A 17,354-nucleotide genomic window follows, 5' to 3' on the forward strand; every position below is an offset into this window, starting at 1 on the left:
GAATGAACAAAAAATATAGCACTTCATGGCTATTTCCCCTTCTGTCTTTTGTGTTTGTGTGTGGCTTCACAATAACGACCACTCAGTTCCATCTACTGCTTGCTTCTGATTGCAGAAACTGTCACTCACCACAATGTGGTTGAAAAGAAATAACACTATTACTATAATTAAATAGTTTTCCACTTTACTTAACAGTTCAGTCTAGACGGGGTTCTGCACCCTAGTGAGTGCTATTTGGTATTCTAGTAATTATGATTAAAAAAAAGAATTGGCTTGCCACTGAATATTAAAATCAGACAAATGCTGTTGTAAGTGAAAAAGACCAACTTTTGTGGCGGCGGAAGCAAAGGTTAATGGCAACACGCAAAATGCAAAAAAGAATTTACACTGAATGCGAGAAGTAGAAAGGTGATTGAAGGGATTCCCTGAGAGCGGGATGCGGGATAGCGGGGGATTGAGGGACGAGAGTAGGAGTTGAAGGCGAAGGCAGAGCATATTCGCTGAGAAAAACCTCGACCTCCCTCCTCGCTCGGACTCTGGCTCTCACCTATTTACGTCTTTTATTCGGTCTCTTACTCTTAACTCTCTGGGTGACTTCGCTACAACAACAAGCCATTTATCTTTCTTTTTTTTTGCCAACAAGGGCAAAGAGCAGTTTGGCCTTCTCTCTTCTCAAGTTTTCCACTAAAGCTCCATCAACACAATGCAAACCTACAATACAACTAGGCTGATCTTTTCCCCACACAGGACAACCCTCACCAGTATTAGAGGCATATTTATAATGCTAAACTGTATTTTAGGATGTAAAAGAAAGCACAAACTGGGTGAAGAGGGCAATCGCACACTTAATTCATTTGGTAATTCAGAGATGGTAATATATCTGACCTTGGAAACAGTCAAACTCTTTTGTCTGCTCAATTCACACTCCATTACTACTGTAATAGCACCAATTACCGCTTTGCTTGCACGTGTCATCCCCAAATTCCCCCCTCAGAGGATAGGGAGCGCAATCGTTTATCTTGCCATCCTCCGGGCTACACCGTGAGTACCATGGGAAGGCAAATATGCAGGTAAATAAGAGCTGAGGGATATGTGCATGCTTATGCTGAGCTCAGAAAGAAACAAGGAGACATTGTTATTCCGCTGAAGATGTAGGTCATTCCAGAACAGATTTTTTTTTATCGGCATGGCTGCAGATATCGATTGTTGGGTCACACAGTTGGCCAAGCAAGAGGGAAGTAAATGAAAATGGAATCTAAGTAATCACCTGCTATGTAATGCAGTTAGTCTTTATTACCTCAAGATAAATATGATAGATACACATTCCTGCCTACAATAATGTGAACTGAGGGCACCGCTTCACCACAGAGACCTAACACACTGGGTCACTGTCAGACCCTCATGTTTAATTTTATTACGTTATGAATAGATAAATATGATGCGAACGATGCTCGTCTCGCGTAACGATCGCGGGGAGAGCATGTTTATCACAGAAATCCATAGGGTCAAACTCAAGGCTGTGCTGCAGATAAGTCTGATTTTATAATGAAGGAATAAAAAGGATGAGTTCCCAGACTTATGAAAGGACTCCGCTGTAAGTCAACCTCCCTCCCGCACCGCTTTCTTCAACGGCAACTTCTACTTAACACCAAAGCTTACAAAACTGGTCCAAAAAACAAATTATGCCTCAAACAGAAAACAAAAGTTGAATTCCAACTTGTGGACTGACCATACAAAGGGCAATTTGCATGTGAATATTGGCATATGTTGCAAACTATTGTATTATAATACGCCGTATACATCTGCATACAATAAAGCTAAGTTATGACAGCTGTTCAGCTCCATGTGTGTCCTTTTTCCCCACTCTCGCTGGAAGTGGGCGGACCAATGACAAAAGTGGATGGTTGCTCCATAACTCCACTTTTGTTTTTTTTAAATTTCTATTTAAAAAAAAAAAAAAAAAAAAAGAAAAAACACACACCAACATATGTTTTGCCATGTTTCTGTTATAATGTTCAAGTATTTGGACTAACGTGTTTTTTTTCTGTTCGTTTTTTTATTGGATAGCAACAGTATGCAAAACCCACAATATAATGTGTTGTTCTCGCTAGTCAATCTAGATAATATACAGCAATCCGCCAAAACATGAGAGTTGTTTAAAACTGTTGAGATATTAGTTAGCAATGTTTATTGTTGTGGTTGTCAGGCCGAAAACTACAAACTACAACTACCTCCACCAAGACCGAGCTTTTAAGAAAATATATGCTGTATGATTCTGGACAGTCGCATTGATGCCAGAGTGACTCAAAGTGTAAATATTCATTCCTATGTCCACACCTTTAACCAGATCCTCGCCATAATTTAATAGGGTCTTCCTTGGCCCCAATTTTTGGGAAACTCCTTTGAATTTTTGTTTATTTATTGTTTGCATAATCCTGTTAACTGTATAAATTGTCGATGCGAAAATGAATGCTGTTGGACAACTCATTAAAACAACAAAGCCAGTGGGAAACTTTTGCACAGTACTGTTTGATGGGTAGGGTGCCAGATGAGACAAAGAAGATGAAAAATATAAAAGATACAAGGTTGTTGTTTCATAAATGGGTTGGTTGCTTGGTAGGTTGGTATTTCGTGCTTGTCCTATTTAGGGTGAGCTGGAGCCTATCCCCGCAGACGTTGAGCAAAAGTCCACAGTGGACAAATCGCCAGCCAATCGCAGGACACAAAGAAAACACACACAAGCACGGGGACAACACACAAAGTAGCAGTTGTTTGAAGGTTTAAATTTACTGTGACATTGATGCTAATCTCTGGTAGCCCATCTATGGTGTTTTGTGGTATATGTTTAATTTCTTTTTCATTATAATAAGGTTTGGTTGCAAATTTTGGTGTTTAAATAAACAGTTTAATTCTATTTTGTCCGTTTTTTTTTATTTGAAGAAATGTGCAAGTGATTCTTCTTCTTTTCAAAGTGATGTTATACAATAGTCTCCCACAGAAGGTGAGCACAGGCAGTAAGGCATACTTAAAACATGTGTTTTAACAAGTTTAAGTGATTGTTTATAAGTTTAAATGTGCTTAAAGAGTGGGGAGGATAAAACAATGAGGGGGGAGGGGAAAAAAAACATTTTTTTTTTTTTTTTTTTTTAAACATGGTCTCTCAACATTTTTTTCACCTACATGTGTGGCTCTGGAACATATATCCCCCAGCAATAAACGGGGGTTTACTTTACAGTATAATATTGTGCTCGTGTTTCCATGCTGCAATGATAGCAGACAGGGTCAGACATTTTGTTCTGAACATTGTTACCTTGTCACATCTCATGAGGCCTAGGTAGCGCAGCGACTTGCTGCTCTCTGCGATTTGCATGGCGCCCTGGTCTGTGATGTCCTTACACCAGCCGGCATCCACGGTCTCTATGGTGCTGCTATATTGGCCTATGGCTATCAGAGCTGTAGACACAGGGAGGGAATTTGGGGAAGGTGGTAGTGGGGAGGTGGGGTGTGGGTTGAGGGAGATAGGAGGCACAGAAATGAGAAAAGGTGTTAGTCTGACAACCTTTCTCATGCAAATGTGACAGCATCGCGCTCCCACAGGGGACACGCTGAAATTCAAGATGAAACCAGGGCATGTTGTGTGGCCAGATGTGACACATTATTTTAGCGTTTACACAACACCTCACTATCACGCACGCACGCACACACACATCTCACGCGGACACAAATCTCTCACACACCCGCGTTTGTTTAGACTGCTGCAAGATGAATTAGCATTGGTCCCAACGCTGAAGCAATGGCATCCTGTCCGTGAATGATTTACAGTGCTTAACACAAATGGGACACACACAAGCTTTAGTTTATCAGTTTCCACAAGAAACACAAGAACAAGTTTCTGAATTATGATGATTAGCTTCACCTATGGGTGATTTCAAAAATTCATTGCCGTGTATTTGGAGTGCATATGGAGTCTCATTTTGCGGCATTAAATACATTACAAATGAAATTACACTTGGGATTTGTGGTTAACACGTCTGCCTCACAGTTCTGAGTTCGAAACTCAAGTCAGGTCTTCCTTTGTCGAGTTTGCATCTTCTCCATGTGCTTACATGGCTTTTGTGCATAGGTGACAATGGTTGGTTGTGGATTTGTGCCCTGTGACTGCCTGGCAAGTTGTTGAGTGTGTACCCCACCTCTTGCCCAAAGTCAGTTGCGATAGAAAAGAACTTATGAATCCAAGAATACAATCTCCTTATGACAGAAATTTAAAGGCTAACACTCTACCATCAAATAAGGAACTACTCCTGCATTCCAACAAGCAGAAAAACACAACCATCTTTCTGATTATCGGGTCAAAGGAAAGCGATCCGCACTTTGACAGTCAATTGATAGAGCTGCTGGTTTGATAGATTGTCCGGGCCTGATCTTTGTTCCCTCACTTTCTCACAACATCCACTAATTAGAGCGGGAAGGTAGGTGAGAGAGAGATGAAAGGGGGACACTAAAGACAGAGCGAGCCTTTGACAGAATCTTGAAATAGTCACTTAGCCCCCTGACGTCCTCCTTGCACAAAATCAATTTACCAGCAGAGAAAGTCAAAGATTCAAGATCTCCACTTCAAAAAGTTAGGGAACATTCATGCCAACACTTAATCCCTACACATAGTAGGTCACACTGCATAATGTGAAAAAGTTGTCCAATGAAGTATGTTTAAATCCAAGTAAGAGTATATATAAAAATGTAATGATAATTTTCTGCTTCTGCATGTAATTATCTATCGTTCCACGCATTCACTGATCATGTGTACAGTATGTAACATACTGTATGTATTGTATAGCTCTGGGCAAGCCCTTCACATGTGGTTCCTTTTGTGCTTCAGCATGTTCCAGAATGCCAAGAGTAAAAGCAATTATAGCTAAACAGGCGTTAAAAGGGCTTTGAAGTTGTAGCATGTTTCGTGTACAGCGTTATTGTGAGGATGCAGCTTTCTCGGCCCAGATGGTTGCGCTGTAAAGATCAGTGCACACACATGAATGTGTATTCGGGTGTGTTAGACCCTTTATATAATGTCCAACCACATTATCCCAAATGTAATTACCTGGGCTCACAACTCTTGTTAATTTGCATTCCCACAGAGCCTCAATTAGGATTTCAATGAAAAAGCTTGCACATGAGCTCAACCAAACTATATTTGCACTCCAGTGAACCATCAAAACTTGGGTTGGGTGATCGAACACAAAATATCAGGAAAATGAAGGGCCAGAATCCAAAATCTGATGGAAAAACAGGGCAAAATGGGACAAGATAAGAAAGCAACAGAGTTATATCCCAACTCGGGGGCTGTATCCTTCAGAGACTGGGTCCTGAGTCCAAAAGCTGCGTCAAACTTGCTAAATGGGACACTATTGCCTTCGGGAGATTTTCTGGTTTGGACTGATCACCAGGCAATCACATGGCACATATCGAGACAGACAACTGTTCACACTCACATCGACACTGAGTGGAACTGGAGCCCTGCTGACTGCATCAAAGTCAGACAAAAGTACCACGAAATTTGAGCAAAAACCCAAAACTATAATTACATTTGTGCCACCATATTAAAATAATTTTCAGTACTGAGAAGAGTCAAAGAACCTTGGGGGTATGGGAGGTCTTGAAGAATAGTAGGGTTGTGTCCTGATTTTATTTAAAAAAAAAAAAAAAAAAAAAAAAAGGCATTCTTTAATCATCCAATGCCATGGACGTTTCTATACATCAACCCTTTACTGACACAGACGAATAAAGTTGTCAAGTACGTTTTTCCACGGTTAGGCGTGCTTGTCTGTGAAATTCTGGTTTGTAAAGCACTTTAATGACTAAAAGTTCCCTGTAGCTGGCGGTGGTGCATAATTTTTGGATTTGAGCTCTACACAGCTTTTGAGTAAAAGATAAAGATTAGGCAGTGAATCTTGGCATGTCACGTCGATGAAATGCCAACACATTGGAAGTTGGACAAGTTTAAGCGCTTCACACTCGAACAGAGTAGTAGTGTAAAAAAGCCATTGACGTTCAACTCGCGTCGTGGTGAGTCAGCGTCACTCACGCCGTGTTTCATTGTAATTTTTCTGTCAATACATTATTTATTGATAGATTATTCTATAGCCCTTTCTCACTCGTTTTTGTTGTTTTATAGTTCACAAAAGCAAAAAAATATTAACGTCAAAGTCACTGTTCTGCTTTCTGTTTGTTTTTCTTGTTTACTCCACTCATTAGTCAGAAACCGGTGTTTTTGGTGCAACCAACACGTTTTACTGATTATTTAAAAAAACATGCAAGCTAGAAACAAACTTGTTTTTCTGGAAGAGAAGAAAATTCTACTCTTTGTTTTGGTATGTTTGGTTCTTATATTGTCACAGAACACTATTCTAAGGGTTTTGAAAAATCTTGTCAAAATGCTCTTAAACAGCTGGCAGTGTGGGAAATCTGCTTTGAAAACGGCTGGCAGTGAATGAGTTAAGGAACTTTGGAATTGGGACTGCATTGGTGCCTTCTGTCGCAGATGGATGCAGTTCCTTTTCGTTTTAGAATTTAATACAAACCCTATTGCGATAGGGTGTAAACAAAGACAAAAAATGGTAACGATGAAGAAAATAAACTTACTCATCATCAAAGTTAAGTACGTGCTCTACTAATGCTGTATAACATCAATACACACCTGACAGAATCACTTCCATTATGTCTTACGACAATGTTTTTTTTTTTTTTAAACTCAATAAGCCCCCTGGAATGGATTGTTAGACTTTCAAGGCTCCGCTTTAGTTCTTCTTTTTCAAAGACTCAGTTTCTTCCCATTCAACTTACCCTAACCACAGAATGAAGGCGGACAGGTGCTTAATACAGTGAATTAAAGGATGTGCGAGTCAATACATTGTCCGTGCATTTCGTAATTGCTGTGGCGCACTCACGTGCGCAACGTACACGCAGTTGAATTTCAATTACCCGAGACTTCACAGGAGGAGCGTGTGGGACCATATAAGGAAGCAAATGAAGCTAAAGATAATTTTGTGGGGGTCTGACGCAAACTGAAAGGAGTCAGATAATGCAACGGTCAGAACAAACCAAGCGTCGGGCAATCAGGCTTGTGGCCATTAGAGGCTAATATCCCTGAGTGCGCTCTTCTCCTCCCTGCTCCCGCCATCACCCTCCATCGGTAGACTGTAAACTGCAACCACTCCCTTGTGGGGTAAATGGAAATCGTTGCCTGCTTTTGCAAGGGAGAAAGGCTTTTCTTTGAAACAGCTTTTTGCTACAGCAAAATCACTTTTTGTTCTCCTAGGTGGTGGTAGTGAAGTGCAGTCGATGGATGGAGACTTCACTCTATTTTCCTTTTCAATACAGTCAAAGTGGCAGGTTAAGAAATAGACTCACTTAAGTCCCATATGCGTTTAAGACGAATTATTCTCCTTGCCAAGATATTTTGGAGAGCTCTACATTATCCTGTAGAAAACCTTCCAAGAGTGGAAGCTGGACCAACTCCATATTTTCACTTCCTGTTGGTTTAAAATGGCCAGGTGTCCCAATACCTTTGCGATTACAATGTACATGAAGCATCGAACTCAAGCTCTTCAAAGTCTTGTCATAGTGCTCTAGTTTAGTGATTCTCAACTGGTGGGTCGAGGAACCATTTTGGGCGGGTCGAAGACGGCTAGTAAAAAAAAAAAAAAACTGTTACTTCCTTGTTCTCTAGCCACTACTTTACTCTGTAAACAAATAAGTGCAGCTCAGCCTTTGGTTGGCAGATGTCGTGTCAAGCAATTGGTGGTACAGCAACTCATTTAAAACGGCATTTAAAAATATAATATACTGCACATGTGTGTTATGGGGCTATTTTTAAAGAAAAACCTTCTTTATTGTTCCTAACTTCTATAGGTGGGTCTCAACTTGAGAACCGGTGCTCTAGTTTATTCTAACAATAATTTTCAAATGCAGATAATGGTAATAAAAAAGAAACAAACGCTAATATTTTTTTATAAGCTATATTTGTGTTCTGTATCTATTTATAATTGATTTGCAATTTTATTAAGTAAACCCAGTGCATCATATAGAACACTCAAATATTGTGGTTAATTAAATTCTCTCTTTGACCACTGTACTAATTTTTAGGTGGTTTTCAATTATATCTACGGTCCTTTAATGCAATCTAACAGCTTCTCCGTCTAATTTTCATGGACTAACAAGTTTCTAATATTAAACTGATTCGTTAATATGGGATTTTTTTTTTTTTTCCAAAACTTGTGATTGGCAGAGTCTAAGTGACCAAGGGAGCAGGAAATTGTCTTAGCTGACTGGTAATGATTTTCTGTCGACAAAAAGAGATGAAGCGATATGCAAGAACAGCTCATGTAGGTATTGGGGGGGGGGGAGTTAGTAGAGAAAAGAGGAGGAAAATCACATTTTGGCAGCTGGTGCTATGACTGAGTGGTGACTACTCACTCGCAGACGTTAATGAGGACACACTTGGCTGCCCAGCCTGAAAATGGTTTTGGGAATGGTGTCTGTACGTGTATGTGTGTGTCAGTGTGTAAGACGCGAAGACAGACAAACTGATCTTAAATTCTGGATATCATTCATACTGAGGAAAGCGCAGTTCACCTTGTGTTTCATTTAAAGCCAAATGCTTTAAGATTTTTGAATGATTGACCACTCAGTGTCTTTACCTAACCCTGTGTCAAATCACAGATTTCAGTATATTACTTGAAACTCTTAGTTGCCATTTTTGAAATTGAAAATAGAGGAAAAAGTGTTTGAACAACCTTTTGGCCCACTTGTTTATAAGAGAACAGCATTTTGGAGACTGAGAAAAGCAAATCTCTGAAAATGGAAGTTTGTGGAAGTGCAAACAAACTAGTAAGGAGAGTCTGCACCTAGGGTTGTTGCTTAAATGTGATGAAATCAACTGTAAACTTGCAAAAAGATCTGAAAGTATCCATAAAGCTAGTTCCATAGCAGCAGTTATCAAAATAAGTCAGTGTTCTTTAACCAGAGAAAATAACACAACTGAAGTTTCGTTTTAATGGGGGGTGGGGGTGGATCAGTATTTTCCCTTAATGAAAACGGATGTTCAAAAGTTTTAGTTTTGATGTGATGAAAGCAAGAAGCAACTGTAAACTTGTAAAGGCATCTGTAAAGCTCAGCAATGATGTTTCCTAGAGCAGCAGTTTCATCAGAATAGATTAAAGAAACACAATGAAGATGTGGTGGTTGTGACTGACATTTGTCCAATCACTTTGTATTTTATAAAAAGGATCTGCACTTTTTCAAAAGAGTTTCTATCCGCTCAGGAAACATACCACCCGATATGTCAGAGTAATAATCGCAAGGTTTGCATTACAAAGTCTGCTTGTTAGAATTTTCACACTAATCATGAGCTGTCACAATCCAAAGGGTGAACAACAAGAGTAAACCGTTAAACCTTTGGTGTTCCATTAACTCTTCCTATTATCTCAAAAGCTGGCACTTATAACCTATTAGTTCCCCCAAGCGGTTATTCAGGTGCCATAAAGAGTGGATTTATCCAAACATAGGTGGGGTTCCTGACGATGCAGACTGCTCTACCAACAGCGGGGTCAGGATTTGGTCAATCCTGAGATGACCGCAACGTGAGAAGGAACCTTCCGTAATCAGTTTACTCTCCTATCTGAGAGCCTGACCTCAGAGCTCCAGGGGTTAAGCATCTTTTACAGGCTTATTAGATATTCACTTATTACATTCTCCTAAATGATGGTGCGCCATTACAGCTATCTTATTGCATCCAAGCCATCCTGGTGCCCGTTGGCCGTAACCTTATACACCATATTTTAGCCGCTGATTAAGACAGAGCGTTTACTAAAGACATGATGTTACAGCGCCAAGATTTACGTGATGGACAATGTGCTTGCGTGGAGGGGGAAGAAGAAGAAGAAGAAAAAAGGGTAATGGCGCAACAGGAAAAGAGTCTCATTATGGTTGATGCATCCCAGAGAGCACAACTGTCAAGTCTAATGTGAAAGACATTCGATTGCTTCTTTGTCTCGTGTTTGGGATACTCAGCGTTGTTACCAGATGGCCAAAACCACAACCATGAAGCTCTGTTCCTTCACACGAGAATGTTTGCTCAGTTTCAGCAAACGTAAAACTAAACAAAACACAACAACACGTGTGTTAATGCACTGCAACACTCCATTCAGTCAGGATTCTCTAAAAAGTTCAAACTGATCTTCCGTTTAAGGGGAAACTTTCAGACTCTTGAAGGTTGTCTACTCTGTCACCTTCCAAAGTTCACTCAATTTATTTGAAAAACTACTGTACTACTGTAATTCATGCAAAAGTGGGCGTTACTCTCATAGGCTTTACAACATTAAATACTTAAAGGCTAGTTGGTAACCAAAACAGCAGCTCTGAAACACAGTCTCTCAGATTGTGTAGTCTTAGAACACAAGTTCCCTAGGCAATATTGAGCATGATTAGAGTTTCAGTATATTATGATCGCTTCACAATGTTGTATGCGCCCATGTTTATGTTCCAAGGAGCCACGCGACTTATGGGTTTCATCCAGTCTGACAAGGTTCTTGCAGTTGAGGAAAAGCTCCTGGTCACTATTTGAGGAATATAGTGACGTCCTCCACGCCATTCATAGTTATAGAGTTTGTTTTACAAGAGAACTTGAAGGACTTCAGTCTTAATGGCCACTACACTGCGTATCTCATGTTTGTTGAATTGCTTGTCAGCATTGGCAGATTTTTGTCACGGCAGAGTTCACGTGTATGTTCATTTATCGCGCCAAAGCTGTAAACCCTGTGAAAGATTAACTCAACAAGTATCATGTGGATGTCACTTGCCGGTCCTGTGATGTCTGTTTGACCAGGCCTAGAGTCGTGGGTCTCATGGCTGCAATGACTTGATTGAATGACTCACAATGCTCATCTTCAAAGCTGAACGGGGTCACGCAAAAGGGCCACAGCTAATGTCATAAAGAACACGCGCAAATTGTTAGGACAAGATCCAGACTGTTACTTTCGCCGGGCCGGAATGTTCAGACAGTTTTTTTTAGACAAGAAAGAAAACAAGTTTGAATTAAAATGTTTGTGAACGGACAAACGAATGTTTGTATGTGTGTGTGCACGTGCGTGTGTGAATGGAGAAAGTTGGACATAATTACACTACAGTATGTGCACAGTATTTTTGAATGTTCAGACAGATACAAAAACCGATGCCATTCTGACTTACTGCGCATCGTTTTTGTGCATGATCATTGCTCAAGGATGCAAAGAGCCATAGCCCTCCACCGAGACAATGTTATCTGCGGAAGGAGGGGCCCAATAGCCGAGCCCGAGGAGTTACACGGATGTTCACGGCAATTCCACAACAAAAGCCTGAAAGGAACTGTCACTGCAGGTGGACGCCGACCGTGGCAGAATGGATGGGAGGAAGTTGAGCAGGACACAACTCAGTGTGGTAGATGATGAGAGCTGCGCCAGCTAGCTAGCTAGAAAGGAGGCAGCTGGTCCCAGCCGGCGAGGATTTACAGCACAGAGACAGGTGTAAACCAAGCTGGGTTCTACCTTAGGCCACGGTACGGTGATGGATCTTTGTTAAAGTAAACCATTTTAAACTCGAAAGAAAACCTTTCCAGAAGGGCGAAGCGGCAGCTAAAACACACCACAGGGTACTCTTTCCGGTTCAAATTATATTTTTTAAATAATCTAATTGGATTTTTCATTCATTGGACGATGACATTTCTTTATTTCGGAATAGTACAAGGAGTAAGGATTTCATTTGTTACTGTCGACACGGATAACGAATCGGGATTCGGAGGGCGAGGCCATGCCCTATAATGGATACACAAATGTTTGCATTATACATGAATGGACAGACATTTATACATTTATAGTTATGTGTGAATATACAGACAGATATTCACATTACAATATGCATATGAATTGACAAATGCTTACATTATGAGTGTATATGAATGGATAGACAAATGTTTAAAGGTATGTGTGTTTTCAAGAGCCAAACAGATATTTACATTACGGTATATCTGTGATAAACTGATCCGAACTTCACCAGCCTGTCTGTATACAGATAGAAACTCAACTGTTAAAGCTATCTCAGTCCACTTTTCCCATCTGGATGATAGCATTCACAATTCCTTACCTTGCTGTTGTGAACACACCATTTATCTATCCATTTTCTATACCTGGTCACAAATGAGCTGGAGCATATCCCGCCTGACTTTGGGCGAGAGGCGGTGTAAACCCTGGACCGGTCACCAGTCAATCGCAGATGTAAACACACTGTTTTACTTTCTAGGTCTGAACAATTTTGTGTTGAAGTGCTAGAGAACACAAGACCCTTCTCACTTCAGATAAAAAAAATGAAGAGAAAGAAGGAGCCAAAACAAGGACATCGACTGGAATGTTATGTAGTGTATTCTTGGGCCTGACAACCTAAAAAGAGTCAGACTCAGAGGAGAGTGGAGCAGAATAGAGAACAGTTGATGGGACATGCCCAATCTAGGATATTAATTAGCTGGAGGGTGAGAGGAGAAGAAAGTGTACCTTCTTATTTGTGTGTGTATGACAGCGGAGGGCATAGACATTTCCCAATCAGTCCAATCCAATTTAAAGCGGCTGAGTCCAACCTCCAAACAGTGTGATAGAAAAAGAACAATGGAAAAAGTAACTGCGATGCTTTATGGTGGTCTGGCATTTGAAAATAATATACTCAAACACACACACACACACACACACACACACACACACACACAAACCACAATACAATGAGACTTGAAGAAGCTGATGTGTGATAACCTTCCAGAGAGAGATGCCAAGTGGAAAGTGGGATGGCAGATTGTGGAGGTGGGTGAGTGCATGAGTGAGTGAGTGACAGCGAGCGGTACAGATAGAGAAAGAGCGATGGGCAAGGAGAGACAGACGGAGTGAAGAGCCGATAGGGAGAGATGGAACTGTCACCGAGGTGACCTACAACAAGGTTCCTTTCAGCGTGACAATGGGACACTTAAGAGGTTGACATTATTCATCAAGGCTCAATTGGGCTGAACATCTGAAGCACGCGCGGGATGAAAGCACCGACCTGTGTTGTGCTAAGAGTATTTAATAAGACTTTAGAAACGTAAGCATACCCAATCTGAAGAATACTAACAGAAAGGTAAATGGGCTTTCACTTGTATAGTGTTTTTCTACCTTCAAGGTACTTAAAGCACTTTTAACACTGTCTCCTCATTCACCTATTGGGGGTTCAGTGTCTTGCTCAAGGACACTTGGACATGGTCACAGGGCTGAGGATCGAAGCTACGACCTTTGGGTAGGGAGACGACCACTTTACCATCTGAGTCACGTCACCCCAGAAAGAAAGTTCAATGAGAAAAACGTGGAAGATGATGGCCAAAAGTCATCACTGACGTCTTATTAGGAATCCCACTGGTGTTCTAGGCAAGACACACCCCGTTTGCAAAATGATTGGCTTACGCATCGCGGTAAGGGCAAACTACACAGATGTAGCGGGATGACCTTCCAAATATGTATCTTATTTGTACAAAATAAAAACAAAAGTTTGTTATGGTTAGGTTTAGGGCTAGGATTGGAGTTAAGGTGGTTTAGGATGGGTTAAGATTAGGAATAGCGTGGGTTAGGGTTACTGGGATTCATATTAAATACGCCACACTGAATTCACATACTTCTTTTGTCGTCTGGAAGCAGCAGGGCGTGTTCTACTGGGATACAGCAGTCAATCATATTACAGTGGCACACATCCTGGAGCCAGTAATATTGGAGCAGGGCGTGTCCAGGGCATACGACGTGAGTGGGACGCCACTGATCTGTCAACTTTTCATACATCTTCCTCATAAATATCTGCTACATACTGATTTAAAAATTAGGGCCTAAGGCCTAGTTATGTGGCTTTTTTTTAACATACACAACGGAATTATTTTTGTTTTATTTTTATTTCTACTGTAACTTCAACTGGAACTGGTGATGAACAGCCTGAAGCAAGCGCTTGGCCTCTTTTTTGGAGAATCGTTCACTATCTGCCAAAGTGCTGCTTGTTATGAAGGGTGAACTGCTATGATCTAGCCCTCAAGTGTAAAGCCAAAAAAAAATAAAAAGCGGTCAAGCAACAGCTCTTATCTCGAAAAGTTCATAAGTTAGGGTCACTAGTAAGTCAAGGCACCACTCTACAAGTATGTAAAACAGCAGCATGCTGACAAGAATTACATGGAGTGACCTGAATCTTGGTCATCCCCTTTTAAAAAGAATAGATATTTTGTTGGGACATTAAATAATAATCAGGTGTGGCTGCTAAAGTTCTGGCAATAAAAAGCTTTATTTTAAACTGACAGCCCCTCTGCTCCTCCTGAATTGCCGGCAGTAAGTTGGACTCGTTTCAGGTGAGGGTTGGACTCCGCCTTAGTCACAGATTCTGTTCATAATTTTTATGGACAGAATTTCTAGGCGCAGCCGAGGCGTAGAGGGGGTCCGGTTTGGTGGCCTCAGAATTGCATCTCTGCTTTTTGCAGATGATGTGGTTCTGTTGGCTTCATCAAGCCGTGATCTCCAACTCTCACTGGAGCGGTTCGTAGCCGAGTGTGAAGCGGCTGGGGTGAGAATCAGCACCTCCAAATCTGAGACCATGGTCCTCAGTCGGAAAAGGGTGGCATGCCCTCTCCGGATGAGATCCTGCCCCAAGTGGAGGAGTTCAAGTATCTTGGGGTCTTGTTCACGAGTAAGGGAAGAATGGAATGGGAGATTGACAGGCGGATCGGTGCAGCGTCTGCAGTGATGCAGACTTTGTATCGGTTCGCTGTGGTAAAGAAGGAGCTAAGCCGAAAGGCGAAGCTCTCGATTTACCAGTCGATCTACGTTCCTACCCTCACCTATGGTTACGACCTATGGGTGTGGGAGCTGTGTGTGTGGGACCGAAAGAACAAGATCCGGGATACAAGCGGCCGAAATGAGTTTCCTCCGCAGGGTGTCCGGGCTCTCCCTTAGAGATAGGGTGAGAAGCTCGGTCATCCGGGACAATCTCAGAGTAGAGCCGCTGCTCCTCCACATCGAGAGGAGTCAGGTGAGGTGGCTGGGGCATCTGATTCGGATGTCTCCCGGACGCCTCCCTGGTGAGGTGTCCCGGGCACCTTCCACCGGGAGAAGACCCCATGGACGACGCAGGACACGCTGGAGAGACTATGTCTCTCGCATGGCCTGGGAACGCCTTGGGATCCCCTCGGAAGAGCTGGAGGAAGTGGCTGGGGAGAGGGAAATTCTGGGCGCCCCTGCTAAAGCTACTGCCCCCGCGACCAGACCTCGGATAAGCGGTAGAAAATGGATGGATGGATGGACCCCCTCTTCTCCAATGCGTCATCTGTTTGAAGATATTAATCCTCCTCACCTTTTCTATTCATATCTGTTCGTCTGGTCATATCTGAATCGGGGATGAGAGGACAACCTTCTGATGCTAACAGAGGATGCGTCATGCAGCTCCATTGAGAAAGAGAGCGAAGCCAGAGAGCATCATGCTTTGTATACACAACTTGTATGAGTCTGACTGGAATTATGTTAGCAGTAGTTATGCTTTTGCTGGTGGATTATGGCTAATCCTTTAGCAAAGGGAGCAGGTCTTAAGGGTAATTACACGCTACTACTTGGATCCAGAGCAGAGAAACGGGCCTCTCTCGCTTTCTCTTATGCTTATTTAGTTCCACGCGAAAATTAATGCATTTTACATGCTGCTTAGACAGAACAGATGTACATTCTGGAGTCTGGACTGTTATTTAAGATCACTGGGAGTAAGGTAATAGGTTTTCAGTGTCATCACTATATCTGAAAAACTGACAGCTTCACCGTTTTTCCTTGTGAAAACCTTGTTGGTATCTTATCTTTTGTCTTTAAACAATGTATTTTAACTCAGCAAGAATCATTAACAAGGCTTCCCGCACCAAACTTCCAAATCATTACGACAACGTGTGTGTTTGTTTGAGGGAGAGTAGCAGAGAGAGAGAGAGCGACAGAGAGAGAGAGAGAGAGAGACAGAGAGAGAGAGAGAGAGCGCAAGAGAGAGAGAGAGAGAGAGAGAGAGAAAGACTCAGAGGGTTAATGTGTTGTTTTCAGTGTTGGGGGTCCACTTAGGCCCCGAATTAGCCCTAAACCAAATGACCAAATTGCTATAAGTTGCACAACTATTAGGTTAGTAGAGCGTTTCGAGCAGACAGACCTGCCCAAACATGTAATAAATGCCCTTTTCCTCCCATTACTTCGAAACCTGTGTGATTAACAGCAGAAAAAACAATTTGCCAACGTTGCGCTGGCAGCCTTGAGTCACTCATGCCAAAATGTTGAAGCTGCTTTTTCTTCAAATTTGCTTTTATACTGTCACAAATATACAATGGGCCCTTCATCATTCATCTCCTCAGTGCAAATGGATTTGATTAAAATGACTGCATGCTATTTCTAGAATGAAACAAAAACCGGTTCAAAAATACCATGATGAGATGAGTACAAATTTCCTGAAAATATAGTCATATCAAAATACATGATGCATTATTTCACAGAAAAAATGCGCTATTTTATGAGAATAAAGTCATAATTTTACAAGCATAAACTTGCAATAACACTTGAATATCAGACAATTAAATGTTTTGTCAAATCAAAACTATCATGTGTAGGAACACTTTAATGTGATTGTGTAACTGCTTAGTCAGACGCCATAAAAAAAAAAAAAAAAGGCTCTTCAACCAAGTCTAACGCTGCTGTGATACTGCACGTTGTGATCGATGCTTGGCCAACACTGAAATCACACTCCGGTGTCATTACTAATTACTCTGTATTCCCCCCACACACACACGTACGCACATGCACAGTCACACACGTGTGGTATGTTTTCGAGAGCTGAAACAGTGTTTTTGATCGATACCTGGCCATAGATCAAACATCACTACGTTTCCAAAGGCTCGTTTCAGTCACAGGTACACAGGTAATAACTCACGTCTTACTTGACATCTTCGCTTTGACTGCTTCCACGGAACTAATAAGATCTCTGAAATGCAAAATGACAACTTAAGAATCTTTTTTTGTTCTCTGGCATATTCAGTATGTCTCACGGAAAAAGAGAAAATAACGTTTCTCTCCTTGAAGGAAGTTAGCCAAGCCCGCATAAAGTCAGACAAAGAAAATGCAGCTGAAACATTAACTGCACAAAGTACTACAAAACTACAACATTTCTCTGCTGGTAGAACTGACTAAACAGATACAACAGTTGCAACAAACATGACTATGATTCCAAACAACAAGAGCATAGCAATGAAAAAATATTTCAGTCCATCA

General features: G+C 41.5%; 1 protein-coding gene across 2 annotated transcripts in view; it reads right to left on the reverse strand.

Moving 5' to 3' along the window:
* Nucleotides 1-17,354, reverse strand: part of fbxl17 (F-box and leucine-rich repeat protein 17) — a 245,879-nt gene that overhangs the window by 16,246 nt on the left and 212,279 nt on the right. The window contains exon 10 of one of the 2 annotated variants that reach the window (XM_061671938.1): nt 3,311-3,453. The exons of the other annotated variant lie outside the window; for it this stretch is intronic. Coding sequence (XP_061527922.1) covers nt 3,311-3,453 — 143 coding nt within the window. The remainder of the gene's footprint in view (nt 1-3,310; nt 3,454-17,354) is intronic. 2 annotated transcript variants of the gene reach the window in all.

The sequence above is a fragment of the Phycodurus eques genome, chromosome 3 (genome assembly GCF_024500275.1).
Source record: "Phycodurus eques isolate BA_2022a chromosome 3, UOR_Pequ_1.1, whole genome shotgun sequence".
In the NCBI taxonomy this organism is placed as follows: Eukaryota; Metazoa; Chordata; class Actinopteri; order Syngnathiformes; family Syngnathidae; genus Phycodurus; species Phycodurus eques.